Source organism: Heptranchias perlo, chromosome 2 (assembly GCF_035084215.1).
Source record: "Heptranchias perlo isolate sHepPer1 chromosome 2, sHepPer1.hap1, whole genome shotgun sequence".
In the NCBI taxonomy this organism is placed as follows: domain Eukaryota; kingdom Metazoa; phylum Chordata; class Chondrichthyes; order Hexanchiformes; family Hexanchidae; genus Heptranchias; species Heptranchias perlo.
Genome location: NC_090326.1, coordinates 120233701 through 120250168, shown reverse-complemented (window position 1 = coordinate 120250168; position 16468 = coordinate 120233701). Strand labels below are relative to the sequence as shown.

At 63.4% G+C, this 16468-nt stretch overlaps 1 protein-coding gene across 1 annotated transcript in view; it reads left to right on the top strand.

The window, feature by feature from the left end:
• Positions 1-7050: 7050 nt before the first annotated feature.
• Positions 7051-16468, top strand: part of LOC137342612 (pituitary tumor-transforming gene 1 protein-interacting protein-like) — a 78342-nt gene continuing 68924 nt past the window's right edge. Inside the window, exon 1 of the mRNA XM_068006635.1 lies at positions 7051-7307. Within this exon, the coding sequence (XP_067862736.1) occupies positions 7160-7307 (148 nt within the window). The 5' untranslated portion in view covers positions 7051-7159. The remainder of the gene's footprint in view (positions 7308-16468) is intronic.

Here is a 16468-nt window from a genome sequence, read left to right as displayed (position 1 = left end):
GTTGCCTGAGAGATAACTGTTGACCAGGACATCAGGAGAACTACCTTGCTCTTCTACAAATAGTGCCATAGAATCTTTTACAACCATTTGCTCCAGAACTAGCTGCGCCACTAGCCAAGCTGTTCCAGTACAGCTACAACACTGGCATCTACCCGACAATGTGGAAAATTGCCCAGGTATGTCCTGTCCACAAAAAGCAGGATAAATCCAATCCGGCCAATTACCATCCCATTAGTCTACTCTCGATCATCAGCAAAGTGATGGAAGGTGTCGTCGACAGTGCTATCAAGCGGCACTTACTCACCAATAACCTGCTCACCGATGCTCAGTTTGGGTTCCGCCAGGACCACTTGGCTCCAGACCTCATTACAGCCTTGGTTCAAACATGGACAAAAGAGCTGAATTCCAGGTGAGGTGAGAGTGACTGCCCTTGACATCAAGGCAGCATTTGACCGAGTGTGGCACCAAGGTGCCCTAGTAAAATTGAAGTCAATGGGAATCAGGGGGAAAACTCTCCAGTGGTTGGAGTCATACCTAGCACAAAGATGGTAGTGGTTGTTGGAGGCCAATCATCTCAGCCCCAGGGCATTGCTGCAGGAGTTCCTCAAGGCAGTGTCCTAGGCCCAACCATCTTCAGCTGCTTCATCAATGACCTTCCCTCCATCATAAGGTCAGAAATGGGGATGTTCGCTGATGATTACACAGTGTTCAGTTCCATTCGCAAGCCCTCAAATAATGAAGTAGTCCGAGCCCGCATGCAGCAAGACCTGGACAACATCCAGCTTGGGCTCATAAGTGGCAAGTAACATTCGCGCCAGACAAGTGCCAGGCAATGACCATCTCCAACAAGAGAGAGTCTAACCACCTCCCCTTGACATTCAACAGCATTACCATCGCCGAATCCCCCACCATCAACATCCTGGGGGTCACCATTGACCAGAAATTTAACTGGACCAGCCATATAAATACTGTGGCTACAAGAGCAGGTCAGAGGCTGGGTATTCTGCGGCGAGTGACTCATCTCCTGACTCCCCAAAGCCTTTCCACCATCTACAAGGCACAAGTCAGGAGTGTGATGGAATACTCTCCACTTGCCTGGATGAGTGCAGCTCCAACAACACTCAAGAAGCTCAACACCATCCAGGACAAAGCAGCCCGCTTGATTGGTACTGCATCCACCACCCTAAATATTCACTCCCTTCACCACCAGCGCACAGTGGCTGCAGTGTGTACCATCCACAGGATGCACTGCAGCAACTCGCCAAGGCTTCTTCGACAGCACCTCCCAAACCCGCGACCTCTACCACCTAGAAGGACAAGAGCAGCAGGTACATGGGAACAACACCACCTGCACGTTCCCCTCCAAGTCACACACCATCCCGACTTGGAAATATATCGCCGTTCTTTCATCGTCGCTGGGTCAAAATCCTGGAACTCCCTTCCTAACAGCACTGTGGGAGAACCTTCACCACATGGACTGCAGTGGTTCAAGAAGGCGGCTCACCACCACCTTTTCAAGGGCAATTAGGGATGGGCAATAAATGCCGGCCTCGCCAGCGACGCCCACATCCCATGAACGAATAAAAAAAAATTTGAGAAAGCAGACAGGGCCTCAGTTTAACATCTCATAAGAAATACAGAAAGACATACTTCATTTTCCTATGAGGTCCAGGACCGTAGAATCCACCGAGGCAACCAAAGCAAATGCCCCAACAAGTTTTTGATGCACTAAAATGCGTAAATCTTTATGTTTCAGTATGGCGAGAAATGTCATCAGTGACATAAATGGGATTGTGAGTAAACCTGCTTCTGAACATTGAGCCCCAGACAGAGACCTGGTGAGATTCTATTATTTCTGACTGAACAGGACACAAATAGTTAAAAGGCATCACACAAAAGTTTCAACATAGGAATGGAACAATATAGATTCATTTGTATTTCACTCAATTTCTTTCTTAAAATCCGTACCTCAGGTCACTAGGACCTTGACCGTGAAATCAAGTTGTGCTGTAGACATTTGATATTCGGTAGGTTGCATTACTATGTTCGATATTGTTCGTGCAGCTATACAATGAGCTTGGCATCAGTTTTACTACAATACCACATTTTGTCAGTTGCTAAATGCTAATCAATATGTGTGGACACTGCTACTTAGAGGCATGGAGGGAATTTCCAGATGTTTTCCTCTCTTTTTCTTCCAGTACACATGCAATGTGAGCATGTTTCTGTATTTCAAAGTCAGTAACCTATTGCTTCAATGCTTCTTTCTGCTTTGTGGACAGATAACAAAGTTCTTTTAATTGGACCCTCTTTGATATTAAAAATATAATCTTGTTTTTCCATCTGTCTCAGTCACATTGCATTTGCTTATTAACTTGTCATTTTTGGTTGACTTCAACGACTTATATTTAATGCTTTCCAATGCATTTTCAAAAGCCTTCTTTTCCCTTTCCAGCTGCTACATTAGAACCTCTTTTTCACCGAATGCAAACTTTTCAGACTCCCTGAAAAGTAAAGCTTTAGTTTTAGCATATTCAAGATTTTCATTCTCCAACTCTTAAAATTCCTGTCTGCTTACTGAGTCCTCTTCTTTGTCTTATTTCGCTGAAGTGAAGTGGTTTGCTGCTGCACCAGGATAATGTCCTGCAGTCATCCACAAACTGTGCATCTTGCCACCAGCTTCACACACCAGCCTACCTGCTCCCCTTCAAATCGTTCTGCTGTGCATTTTATGTTTTCCTCTCAAGTGTTCCACCAAAGCAGGGTACATGGACCCCTAAATCTCTTTGGACCTCCACTATTTCGAGCTCTTCACCGTTTAAAAAGTACTCTGATCTATCTTTTTTAGGTCCAAAGTTGTTGAGTTCATACTTGCGTACAATGAAATCCATTAGCCACAGTTTTGCCAATTCACGTAATCTGCTAATATCTGTGTAAATTTATGCTTCCATCTACACTGTTTACAATACTGCCTATCTTTGTGTCATCGGCAAACTTGGATATGTGGCTCTCTATCCCGTCATCTAAGTCATTAATAAATAGTGAATAGTTGAGGCCCCAACACAGATCCCTGTGGGACACCACCAGTCACATCCTGCCAATTTGAGTACCTGCCTATTATCCCTACTCCTTGTCTCCTCTCAGCCAATTTCCCAATCAGAGCAATATTTGCCCTCAATTCCATGAGCTTCAATTTTAGCTAATAGTCTCTTATGAGGGACTTTATCGAATGCCTTCTGGAAGTCCATATAAACAACATCCATAGACATTCCCCTGTCCACTACTTTAGTCACCTCTTCAAAAATTTCAATCAGGTTCATCAGGCATGACCTAACCTAACCTTTACACATTCATGCTGGCTCACTGATCAGGTGAACATTTTCAAGGTGTTCAGTCATTCTATCCTTAATTATAGATTCTAGTAATTTCCCAACAGATGTTAGATTAACTGGTCTATAATTCCCTAGTTTCCCCATCTCACCTTTCTAAAATAGAGGAATGACATGTGCAAATTTCTAAAGGAACGGTTCCTGAATCAAGAGAACTTTGGAAGATTATAGTTAGGGCTTCTGCAATGTTCTCACCTACTTCCTTTAAAACCCTGGGATGGAAACCATCTGGTCCTGGGGATTTCTCACTCTTTAGTGCCATTATTTTCTTTGTTACTGTTAATTTGCTTACGTTAATTATGGTGAGTCCCCGTCCCCGATTCAAAATTAGTTTCCTTAGGATGTCTGTCATGCTATCCTCTTCCTCTACTGTAAATATTGATGCAAAGTAATTATTTAACAAGTCCGCCATATCCTTATTTTCATTTACAATATCACCACTATCAGTTTTTAAGGGGCCCACTTTGCTCTTAACCACACTCTTTTTCCTAATATAATTGTAAAAAATGTTTGTGTTGATTTTGATATCTTTTAGAAAATTTTTAGAAAATTTACGGCACAGGAGGCCATTCAGCCCATCGTGTCCGCGCCAGCTGAGAAACGCGCCACCCAGCCTAATCCCACTTTCTCGCATTTGGTCCGTAGCCCTGCAGGTCACGGCTCTTCAGGTGCACATCCAGGTATTTTTTTAAAAATGAGTTGAGGGCTTCTGCCTCTACCACCCTCCCAGGCAGTGAGTTCCAGACCCCCACCACCCTCTGGGTGAAAAACTTTTTCCTCATTTTCACTCTAATCCTTCTACCAATCACTTTAAATCTATGCCCCCTGGTTATTGACCCCTCCGCTAAGGGAAATAGGTCTTTCCTATCCACTCTATCAAGGCCCCTTATAATTTTGTACACCTCAATCAAATCACCCCTCAGCCTTCTCTGTTCCAAGGAAAACAACCCCAGCCGATCCAATCTGTCATCATAGCTAAAATTCTCCAGTCCTGGCAACATCCTCGTAAATCTCTTCTGCACTCTCTCTTGTGCAATTACATCCTTCCCATAAGGTGGTGACCAGAACTGTGTGCAGTACTCAAGATGTGGCCTAACTAGTGTTTTATACAGTTCCAGCATAACCTCCCTGCTCTTATATTCTATACCTCGGCTACTAAAGGAAAGCATTCCATATGCTTTCTTAACCACCTTATCTACCTGTCCTGCTACCTTCAGGGATCTGTGGACATGCACTCCAAGGTCTCTCACTTCCTCTACACCTTTCAGTATCCTTGCATTTATTCTATATTCCCTTGCCTCGTTTGCTCTCCCCAAATGCATTACCTCACACTTCTCCAGATTGAACTCCATTTGCCACTTTTCTGCCCATCTGACCAGTTCATTGATATCTTCCTGCAGTCTACAGCTTTCCTCCTCACAATCAACCACACGGCCTATCTTTGTGTCATCTGCAAATTTCTTAATCATGTCCCCTACATTGAAGTCCAAATCGTTACTGTATATCACAAAAAGCAAAGGACCTAGTACCGAGCCCTGCGGCACCCCACTGGAAACAGCCTTCCAGTTGCAAAAACACTCGTCGACCATTACCCTTTGCTTCCTGCCACTGAGCCAATTTTGAATCCAATTTGCCACATTCCCTTGGATCCCATGGGCCTTTACTTTTTTGACCAATTTGCCATGTGGGACCTTGTCAAAAGCCTTGCTAAAATCCATGTAGACTACATCGCAACCCTTATCGATCCTCATTGTCACCTCCTCGAAAAATTCAATCAAGTTAGTCAGACACAACCTCCCTTTAACAAATCCGTGCTGACTGTCCTTGATTAGTCTGTGCCTTTCTAAGTGACAGTTTATCCTGTTCCTCAGAATTGATTCTAATAATTTGCCCACCACCACGGTTAGACTGACTGGCCTGTAATTACTTGCTCTATCCTTCGCTCCCTTTTGAAACAACAGTACAATGTTAGTAGTCCTCTGGCACTATGCCTGTATCCAGTGAAGTTTCTGTCTTTCTTGCAAGTTTCCTTTTTATACTCTCTTTTTGTCGCTCTTATTATCTGATTAGTCACTCTTTGCTGTTCTTAGTATCTCTCCCAGTCGCCAGGATCTGGGCTATTTTTTTCCTTTTTGTAGGCTTTTTCTTTTTAGTTTTATGTTGTCCCCTACCTCTTTATCGTCCATGGTTGTTTTTTTTGGCAAGTGGAGCTCTTGCCCCTTAGGGGTATAAACTGATCATGTATCATGTTAAATTCTTTTTTTTTTAAACACCTCCCACTAATCTTGTGTCGTTATACCCATTAACAGATTTGCCCAGTTTACTGTGGACAGTCACTGTCTCATCCCATTGAAATTGGCCTTAAACTAAATTTAGAGTTGTAGAAGCTGATACCAGTTTTTCCCCAATGTTGAACTCGATCATATTATGATCGCTATTAGATAAATTTTTACGCACCGTTAGGCTATTAACTAAATCTGGCTCATTACTCATTGTTAAATCTAATATGGCCCGCCCTCATGTTGGTTCTAGGACATATTGTTGCAGAAAGCTGTCCTGAACACACTGAAGAAATATGGTATCTTTCTGGCATGAGCTCATCTGCTTATCCCAATCAATATAAAAGTTAAAATCCCCCATCAAAAACCACTCTGCCTTTGCTACATGCTTGTCCAATCTCTGCATTTATACAACCTAGCACTTCACAACTGCTGCCAGGAGGCCGATACACAACTCCCACTACAGTCTTAAATCCTTGTCTATTTCTTAATTCTATCCATTAAGTCTCCACTACCTGCTTACCACTCATTATATCCTCTCTTATCATTGAAGTAATTTCATTCTGAAACACTAAGGATACTCCTCCCCTTCTACCAGTTTCCCTATCCTTCCTATAGGCCTTATAACAGATAAGCCCATGGGCATAAGAATATAAAGGCTGACTGGGACATGGAGACTGGCCATGGAGAGGCGAGCAAAACAGGTGAAAGTCATCCATAATCAGAGATGGACTGGCAACGTGGGAAATAGGATGCTTTATTATCGGCTCTTCCCTTTCCCCCTCAGAATTTCCAAGAATCTTGTGCCCTTTCGGGGGAGCCAGTCCGCCTCGCACCACGACATTGGACCTATTCTATCCTCTACTTCTCAGAATCTGCCCATTAGAATCATAAGTCTCTGCCTGTATCTACCACCCGCCCTTGTTGAAAATTATCAACTAGTAAAGAAAGACTTGCATTTATATAGCACCTTTCACAACCTCAGGTCCTCCCAAAGCTCTTTACAAACAATGAAGTACTTTTGAAGTCTAGTCACTGTTGCAATGTAGGAAATGCTGCGGCCAATTTGAGCACAGCAAGGCTCCACAAACAGCAACGTGATAATAACCAGATCATCTATTTTAGTGATGTTGGTTGAGCGATAACTATTGGCCAGCACACCTGGGCGAACTCCCCTGCTCCTCTTGGAATAGTGCCACGGGATCGTTTACGTTTTAAACTTAGATGCAGAACACGTTTACACAGTATGACTCAGTCCAGCTTCCCCACTGATTACCACATCTCGGCACCCACACCTGCAGGCTTTCAAAGTTGCTAGGCGTATCTGTGGATGCGCCAAGCCCAGATCCGACCATGCAACAGGCTGAGCACTGAGCAAACTCGTACTTTGCTCCTCTGCTCTGGGGCCAGGACCTCGAGCTCCGGGTGCGAATCTCCCCGGCACGTGCCAGCGGCCCCGCGCATGCGTCCTGCGCGGTGCTGGGGTTTCCCATGTTACTCAGCGAGGAGCAGGAACCGAAAGTCGGAGAAGCGGGAGTGAAAATGGTGCTTCTCGGGCCCGGCGCCTTATGGATCATCCTCCTCGGCTCCTTCGTTCCCTCCGGCTGCAGCCAATTCACCGTCGGCCCGGCCAGGAGAGGTAAGAGCGCCGCCCGCGGGAGGGACGGTCCGGGGCCCCGCCGTGAAATGTCAATCGGTGTCAAATGGCACCGACACCCGAGTGAGAGCCCGAGGGTGGAGACACTGGCTGAACCCCAGCTGCTGAGTCAAGAGACGCTGCGGGGGAAGCCCGGACATCATCTTTCCCGCCCCCGGACACGCGCGCCCCCAACCCCCGTCTCCCTGCACACGCCCCCCCCTCCCCCCTCCCCCCTCCCCCTGCACACGCCCCCCCCTCCCCCGTCTCCCTGTACACGCCCCCCCCTCCCCCGTCTCCCTGTACACGCCCCCCCCTCCCCCGTCTCCCTGTACACGCCCCCCCTCCCCCGTCTCCCTGTACACGCCCCCCCTCCCCCGTCTCCCTGCACACGCCCCCCCTCCCCCGTCTCCCTGCACACGCCCCCCCTCCCCCGTCTCCCTGTACACGCCCCCCTCCCCCGTCTCCCTGCACACGCCCCCCCTCCCCCGTCTCCCCCGTCTCCCTGCACACGCCCCCCCTCCCCCGTCTCCCTGTACACGCCCCCCCTCCCCCGTCTCCCTGTACACGCCCCCCTCCCCCGTCTCCCCCGTCTCCCTGTACACGCCCCCCCTCCCCCGTCTCCCTGTACACGCCCCCCCTCCCCCGTCTCCCTGTACACGCCCCCCCTCCCCCGTCTCCCTGTACACGCCCCCCTCCCCCGTCTCCCTGTACACGCCCCCCTCCCCCGTCTCCCCCGTCTCCCTGTACACGCCCCCCTCCCCCGTCTCCCTGCACACGCCCCCCCCCTCCCCCGTCTCCCTGCACACGCCCCCCCCATCCCCCGTCTCCCTGCACACGCCCCCCCCTCCCCGTCTCCCTGCACACGCCCCCCCCTCCCCCGTCTCCCTGCACACGCCCCCCCCCTCCCCCGTCTCCCTGCACGCGCCCCCCCTCCCCCGTCTCCCTGTACGCGCCCCCCCTCCCCCGTCTCCCTGTACGCGCCCCCCCTCCCCCGTCTCCCTGTACGCGCCCCCCCTCCCCCGTCTCCCTGTACGCGCCCCCCCTCCCCCGTCTCCCTGTACGCGCCCCCCCCTCCCCCGTCTCCCTGTACACGCCCCCCCCGTCTCCCTGCACACGCCCCCCCTCCCCCGTCTCCCTGTACAAGCCCCCCCCTCCCCCGTCTCCCTGTACACGCCCCCCCCTCCCCCGGTCTCCCTGTACACGCCCCCCCCCCGGTCTCCCTGTACACGCCCCCCCCCCGGTCTCCCTGTACACGCCCCCCCTCCCCCGTCTCCCTGTACACGCCCCCCCTCCCCCGTCTCCCTGTACACGCCCCCCCCCCCCCCGTCTCCCTGTACACGCCCCCCCCCCCCCCCGTCTCCCTGTACACGCCCCCCCCCCGTCTCCCTGTACACGCCCCCCCCCCCCCGTCTCCCTGTACACGCCCCCCCCCCCGTCTCCCTGTACACGCCCCCCCCCGTCTCCCTGTACACGCCCCCCCCCGTCTCCCTGTACACGCCCCCCCCGTCTCCCTGTACACGCCCCCCCCCGTCTCCCTGTACACGCCCCCCCCGTCTCCCTGTACACGCCCCCCCCCCGTCTCCCTGTACACGCCCCCCCCGTCTCCCTGTACACGCCCCCCCCCGTCTCCCTGGACACGCCCCCCCCGTCTCCCTGGACACGCCCCCCCCGTCTCCCTGGACACGCCCCCCCCGTCTCCCTGGACACGCCCCCCCCGTCTCCCTGGACACGCCCCCCCCGTCTCCCTGGACACGCCCCCCCGTCTCCATACTTAAGAAAAGACATACTTGCTCTCGAGGCAGTACAAAGAAGGTTCACTCGGTTAATCCCGGGGATGAGGGGGCGCACATATGAGGAGAGGTTGAGTAGATTGGGACTCTACTCATTGGAGTTCAGAAGAATGAGAGGCGATCTTATTGAAACATATAAGATTGTGAAGGGTCTTGATCGGGTGGATGCAGTAAGGATGTTCCCAAAGATGGGTGAAACTAGAACTAGGGGGCATAATCTTAGAATAAGGGGCTGCTCTTTCAAAACTGAGATGAGGAGAAACTTCTTCACTCAGAGGGTGGTCGGTCTGTGGAATATGCTGCCCCAGGAAGCTGTGGAAGCTACATCATTAGATAAATTTAAAACAGAAATAGACAGTTTCCTAGAAGTAAAGGGAATTAGGGGTTATGGGGAGCGGGCAGGAAATTGGACATGAAGCTGAGTTCGGATCGGTCAATGCCCTGTGGGTGGCGGAGAGGGCCCAGGGGCTATGTGGCCGGGTCCTGCTCCGACTTCTTGTGTTCTTTAGATTTGTGGTTGGGATCAGATCAGCCATGATCTTATTGAATGGCGGAGCAGGCTCGAGGGGCCGATTGGCCTACTCCTGCTCCAATTTCTTATGTTCTTATGTTCTTATGTTCCCTGGACACGCCCCCCGTCTCCCTGTACACGCCCCCCGTCTCCCTGTACACGCCCCCCGTCTCCCTGTACACGCCCCCCGTCTCCCTGTACACGCCCCCCCGTCTCCCTGTACACCCCCCCCCGTCTCTCTGTACAGCCCCCCCCCGTCTCTCTGTACAGCCCCCCCCCGTCTCCCTGTACAGCCCCCCCCGTCTCCCTGTACAGCCCCCCCCGTCTCCCTGTACAGCCCCCCCCGTCTCCCTGTACACGCCCCCCCCGTCTCCCTGTACACGCCCCCCCCGTCTCCCTGTACACGCCCCCCGTCTCCCTGTACACGCCACCCCCGTCTCCCTGTACACGCCACCCCCGTCTCCCTGTACACGCCACCCCCGTCTCCCTGTACACGCCCCCCCCGTCTCCCTGGACACGCCCCCCCCGTCTCCCTGGACACGCCCCCCCCGTCTCCCTGTACACGCCCCCCCCGTCTCCCTGTACACGCCCCCCCCGTCTCCCTGTACACGCCCCCCCCGTCTCCCTGTACACGCCCCCCCCGTCTCCCTGTACACGCCCCCCCCGTCTCCCTGTACACGCCCCCCCCGTCTCCCTGTACACGCCCCCCCCGTCTCCCTGTACACGCCCCCCCCGTCTCCCTGTACACGCCCCCCCCGTCTCCCTGTACACGCCCCCCCCGTCTCCCTGTACACGCCCCCCCCGTCTCCCTGTACACGCCCCCCCCCCCGTCTCCCTGTACACGCCCCCCCCCCGTCTCCCTGTACACGCCCCCCCCCCGTCTCCCTGTACACGCCCCCCCCCGTCTCCCTGTACACGCCCCCCCCCCGTCTCCCTGTACACGCCCCCCCCCCCGTCTCCCTGTACACGCCCCCCCCCCGTCTCCCTGTACACGCCCCCCCCCCGTCTCCCTGTACACGCCCCCCCCCGTCTCCCTGTACACGCCCCCCCCCCCGTCTCCCTGTACACGCCCCCCCCCCCAGTCTCCCTGTACACGCCCCCCCCCCCCCGTCTCCCTGTACACGCCCCCCCCCGTCTCCCTGTACACGCCCCCCCCCGTCTCCCTGTACACGCCCCCCCCCGTCTCCCTGTACACGCCCCCCCCGTCTCCCTGTACACGCCCCCCCCGTCTCCCTGTACACGCCCCCCCCGTCTCCCTGTACACGCCCCCCCCGTCTCCCTGTACACGCCCCCCCCGTCTCCCTGTACACGCCCCCCCCGTCTCCCTGTACACGCCCCCCCCCGTCTCCCTGTACACGCCCCCCCCCGTCTCCCTGTACACGCCCCCCCCGTCTCCCTGTACACGCCCCCCCCGTCTCCCTGTGCACGCCCCCCCGTCGCCCTGAGCACGCCCCCCCCCGTCGCCCTGTGCACGCCCCCCCGTCGCCCTGTGCACGCCCCCCCCGTCGCCCTGTGCACGCCCCCCGTCGCCCTGTGCACGCCCCCCGTCGCCCTGTGCACGCCCCCCGTCGCCCTGTGCACGCCCCCCCGTCGCCCTGTGCACGCCCCCCCGTCGCCCTGTGCACGCCCCCCCGTCGCCCTGTGCACGCCCCCCCGTCGCCCTGTGCACGCCCCCCCCGTCGCCCTGTGCACGCCCCCCCGTCGCCATGTGCACGCCCCCCCGTCGCCCTGTGCACGCCCCCCCCGTCGCCCTGTGCACGCCCCCCCGTCGCCCTGTGCACGCCCCCCCCGTCGCCCTGTGCACGCCCCCCCCGTCGCCCTGTGCACGCCCCCCCCGTCGCCCTGTGCACGCCCCCCCCGTCGCCCTGTGCACGCCCCCCCCGTCGCCCTGTGCACGCCCCCCCCGTCGCCCTGTGCACGCCCCCCCGTCGCCCTGTGCACGCCCCCACCCCGTCGCCCTGTGCACGCCCCCCACCCCGTCGCCCTGTGCACGCCCCCACCCCGTCGCCCTGTGCACGCCCCCACCCCGTCGCCCTGTGCACGCCCCCCACCCCGTCGCCCTGTGCACGCCCCCCACCCCGTCGCCCTGTGCACGCCCCCCCACCCCGTCGCCCTGTGCACGCCCCCCACCCCGTCGCCCTGTGCACGCCCCCCACCCCGTCGCCCTGTGCACGCCCCCCCACCCCGTCGCCCTGTGCACGCCCCCCCCCCCCGTCGCCCTGTGCACGCCCCCCCCGTCGCCCTGTGCACGCCCCCCCCCGTCGCCCTGTGCACGCCCCCCCCGTCGCCCTGTGCACGCCCCCCCCCCGTCGCCCTGTGCACGCCCCCCGCCCCGTCGCCCTGTGCACGCCCCCCGCCCCGTCGCCCTGTGCACGCCCCCCGCCCCGTCGCCCTGTGCACGCCCCCCCGCCCCGTCGCCCTGTGCACGCCCCCCGCCCCGTCGCCCTGTGCACGCCCCCCGCCCCGTCGCCCTGTGCACGCCCCCCGCCCCGTCGCCCTGTGCACGCCCCCCGCCCCCGTCGCCCTGTGCACGCCCCCCGCCCCGTCGCCCCTGTGCACGCCCCCCGCCCCGTCGCCCTGTGCACGCCCCCCGCCCCGTCGCCCTGTGCACGCCCCGGCCCCCGCCCCGTCGCCCTGTGCACCGCCCCCCCGCCCCCGTCGCCCTGTGCACGCCCCCCGCCCCGTCGCCCTGTGCACGCCCCCCGCCCCGTCGCCCTGTGCACGCCCCCCGCCCCGTCGCCCTGTGCACGCCCCCCGCCCCGTCGCCCTGTGCACGCCCCCCGCCCCGTCGCCCTGTGCACGCCCCCCGCCCCGTCGCCCTGTGCACGCCCCCCGCCCCGTCGCCCTGTGCACGCCCCCCGCCCCGTCGCCCTGTGCACGCCCCCCGCCCCCGTCGCCCTGTGCACGCCCCCCGCCCCGTCGCCCTGTGCACGCCCCCCCGCCCCGTCGCCCTGTGCACGCCCCCCGCCCCGTCGCCCTGTGCACGCCCCCCCGCCCCGTCGCCCTGTGCACGCCCCCCGCCCCGTCGCCCTGTGCACAGCCCCCCGCCCCGTCGCCCTGTGCACAGCCCCCCGCCCCGTCGCCCTGTGCACGCCCCCCGCCCCGTCGCCCTGTGCACGCCCCCCGCCCCGTCGCCCTGTGCACGCCCCCCGCCCCGTCGCCCTGTGCACGCCCCCCGCCCCGTCGCCCTGTGCACGCCCCCCGCCCCGTCGCCCTGTGCACGCCCCCCCGCCCCGTCGCCCTGTGCACGCCCCCCGCCCCGTCGCCCTGTGCACGCCCCCCGCCCCGTCGCCCTGTGCACGCCCCCCGCCCCGTCGCCCTGTGCACGCCCCCCGCCCCGTCGCCCTGTGCACGCCCCCCGCCCCGTCGCCCTGTGCACGCCCCCCCCGCCCCGTCGCCCTGTGCACGCCCCCCGCCCCGTCGCCCTGTGCACGCCCCCCCCCGCCCCGTCGCCCTGTGCACGCCCCCCGCCCCGTCGCCCTGTGCACGCCCCCCGCCCCGTCGCCCTGTGCACGCCCCCCGCCCCGTCGCCCTGTGCACGCCCCCCGCCCCGTCGCCCTGTGCACGCCCCCGCCCCGTCGCCCTGTGCACGCCCCCCGCCCCGTCGCCCTGTGCACGCCCCCCGCCCCGTCGCCCTGTGCACGCCCCCCGCCCCGTCGCCCTGTGCACGCCCCCCGCCCCGTCGCCCTGTGCACGCCCCCCCGCCCCGTCGCCCTGTGCACGCCCCCCCGCCCCGTCGCCCTGTGCACGCCCCCCGCCCCGTCGCCCTGTGCACAGCCCCCCCGCCCCGTCGCCCTGTGCACGCCCCCCGCCCCGTCGCCCTGTGCACGCCCCCCGCCCCGTCGCCCTGTGCACGCCCCCCGCCCCGTCGCCCTGTGCACGCCCCCCGCCCCGTCGCCCTGTGCACGCCCCCCCGCCCCGTCGCCCTGTGCACGCCCCCCCGCCCCCGTCGCCCTGTGCACGCCCCCCGCCCCGTCGCCCTGTGCACGCCCCCCGCCCCGTCGCCCTGTGCACGCCCCCCGCCCCGTCGCCCTGTGCACGCCCCCCGCCCCGTCGCCCTGTGCACGCCCCCCGCCCCGTCGCCCTGTGCACGCCCCCCGCCCCGTCGCCCTGTGCACGCCCCCCGCCCCGTCGCCCTGTGCACGCCCCCCGCCCCGTCGCCCTGTGCACGCCCCCCGCCCCGTCGCCCTGTGCACGCCCCCCCGCCCCGTCGCCCTGTGCACGCCCCCCGCCCCGTCGCCCTGTGCACGCCCCCCCGCCCCGTCGCCCTGTGCACGCCCCCCGCCCCGTCGCCCTGTGCACGCCCCCCGCCCCGTCGCCCTGTGCACGCCCCCCGCCCCGTCGCCCTGTGCACGCCCCCCGCCCCGTCGCCCTGTGCACGCCCCCCGCCCCGTCGCCCTGTGCACGCCCCCCGCCCCGTCGCCCTGTGCACGCCCCCCCGCCCCGTCGCCCTGTGCACGCCCCCCCGCCCCGTCGCCCTGTGCACGCCCCCCCGCCCCGTCGCCCTGTGCACGCCCCCCGCCCCGTCGCCCTGTGCACGCCCCCCGCCCCGTCGCCCTGTGCACGCCCCCCCGCCCCGTCGCCCTGTGCACGCCCCCCGCCCCGTCGCCCTGTGCACGCCCCCCGCCCCGTCGCCCTGTGCACGCCCCCCCGCCCCGTCGCCCTGTGCACGCCCCCCGCCCCGTCGCCCTGTGCACGCCCCCCGCCCCGTCGCCCTGTGCACGCCCCCCGCCCCGTCGCCCTGTGCACGCCCCCCGCCCCGTCGCCCTGTGCACGCCCCCCGCCCCGTCGCCCTGTGCACGCCCCCCGCCCCGTCGCCCTGTGCACGCCCCCCGCCCCGTCGCCCTGTGCACGCCCCCCGCCCCGTCGCCCTGTGCACGCCCCCCCGCCCCGTCGCCCTGTGCACGCCCCCCGCCCCCGTCGCCCTGTGCACGCCCCCCGCCCCGTCGCCCTGTGCACGCCCCCCCGCCCCGTCGCCCTGTGCACGCCCCCCGCCCCGTCGCCCTGTGCACGCCCCCCCGCCCCGTCGCCCTGTGCACGCCCCCCGCCCCGTCGCCCTGTGCACGCCCCCCGCCCCGTCGCCCTGTGCACGCCCCCCGCCCCGTCGCCCTGTGCACGCCCCCCGCCCCGTCGCCCTGTGCACGCCCCCCGCCCCGTCGCCCTGTGCACGCCCCCCGCCCCGTCGCCCTGTGCACGCCCCCCGCCCCGTCGCCCTGTGCACGCCCCCCGCCCCGTCGCCCTGTGCACGCCCCCCGCCCCGTCGCCCTGTGCACGCCCCCCGCCCCGTCGCCCTGTGCACGCCCCCCGCCCCGTCGCCCTGTGCACGCCCCCCGCCCCGTCGCCCTGTGCACGCCCCCCGCCCCGTCGCCCTGTGCACGCCCCCCGCCCCGTCGCCCTGTGCACGCCCCCCGCCCCGTCGCCCTGTGCACGCCCCCCGCCCCGTCGCCCTGTGCACGCCCCCCGCCCCGTCGCCCTGTGCACGCCCCCCGCCCCGTCGCCCTGTGCACGCCCCCCGCCCCGTCGCCCTGTGCACGCCCCCCGCCCCGTCGCCCTGTGCACGCCCCCCGCCCCGTCGCCCTGTGCACGCCCCCCGCCCCGTCGCCCTGTGCACGCCCCCCGCCCCGTCGCCCTGTGCACGCCCGTCGCCCTGTGCACGCCCCCCGCCCTGTGCACGCCCCCCGCCCTGTGCACGCCCCCCGCCCCGTCGCCCTGTGCACGCCCCCCCGCCCCGTCGCCCTGTGCACGCCCCCCGCCCCGTCGCCCTGTGCACGCCCCCCGCCCCGTCGCCCTGTGCACGCCCCCCGCCCCGTCGCCCTGTGCACGCCCCCCGCCCCGTCGCCCTGTGCACGCCCCCCGCCCCGTCGCCCTGTGCACGCCCCCCGCCCCGTCGCCCTGTGCACGCCCCCCCGCCCCGTCGCCCTGTGCACGCCCCCCGCCCCGTCGCCCTGTGCACGCCCCCCGCCCCGTCGCCCTGTGCACGCCCCCCGCCCCGTCGCCCTGTGCACGCCCCCCGCCCCGTCGCCCTGTGCACGCCCCCCGCCCCGTCGCCCTGTGCACGCCCCCCGCCCCGTCGCCCTGTGCACGCCCCCCGCCCCGTCGCCCTGTGCACGCCCCCCGCCCCGTCGCCCTGTGCACGCCCCCCCGCCCCGTCGCCCTGTGCACGCCCCCCGCCCCGTCGCCCTGTGCACGCCCGTCGCCCTGTGCACGCCCCCCGCCCCGTCGCCCCGTGCACGCCCCCCGCCCCGTCGCCCCGTGCACGCCCGTCGCCCCGTGCACGCCCGTCGCCCCGTGCACGCCCGTCGCCCCGTGCACGCCCCGTGCACGCCCCGTCGCCCCGTCGCCCCGTGCACGCCCCGTCGCCCCGTCGCCCCGTGCACGCCCCGTGCACGCCCCGTCGCCCCGTGCACGCCCCCCGCCCCGTCGCCCCGTGCACGCCCCCCGCCCCGTCGCCCCGTGCACGCCCCCCGCCCCGTCGCCCCGTGCACGCCCCCCGCCCCGTCGCCCCGTGCACGCCCCGTCGCCCCGTGCACGCCCCCCGCCCCGTCGCCCCGTGCACGCCCCCCGCCCCGTCGCCCCGTGCACGCCCCGTCGCCCCGTGCACGCCCCGTCGCCCCGTGCACGCCCCGTCGCCCCGTGCACGCCCCGTCGCCCCGTGCACGCCCCGTCGCCCCGTGCACGCCCCGTCGCCCCGTGCACGCCCCGTGCACGCCCCGTCGCCCCGTGCACGCCCCGTCGCCCCGTGCACGCCCCGTCGCCCCGTGCACGCCCCGTCGCCCCGTCGCCCGGTGCACGCCCGTCGCCCGGTGCACGCCCGTCGCCCTGTGCACGCCCCCCGCCCCGTCGCCCTGTGCACGCCCCCC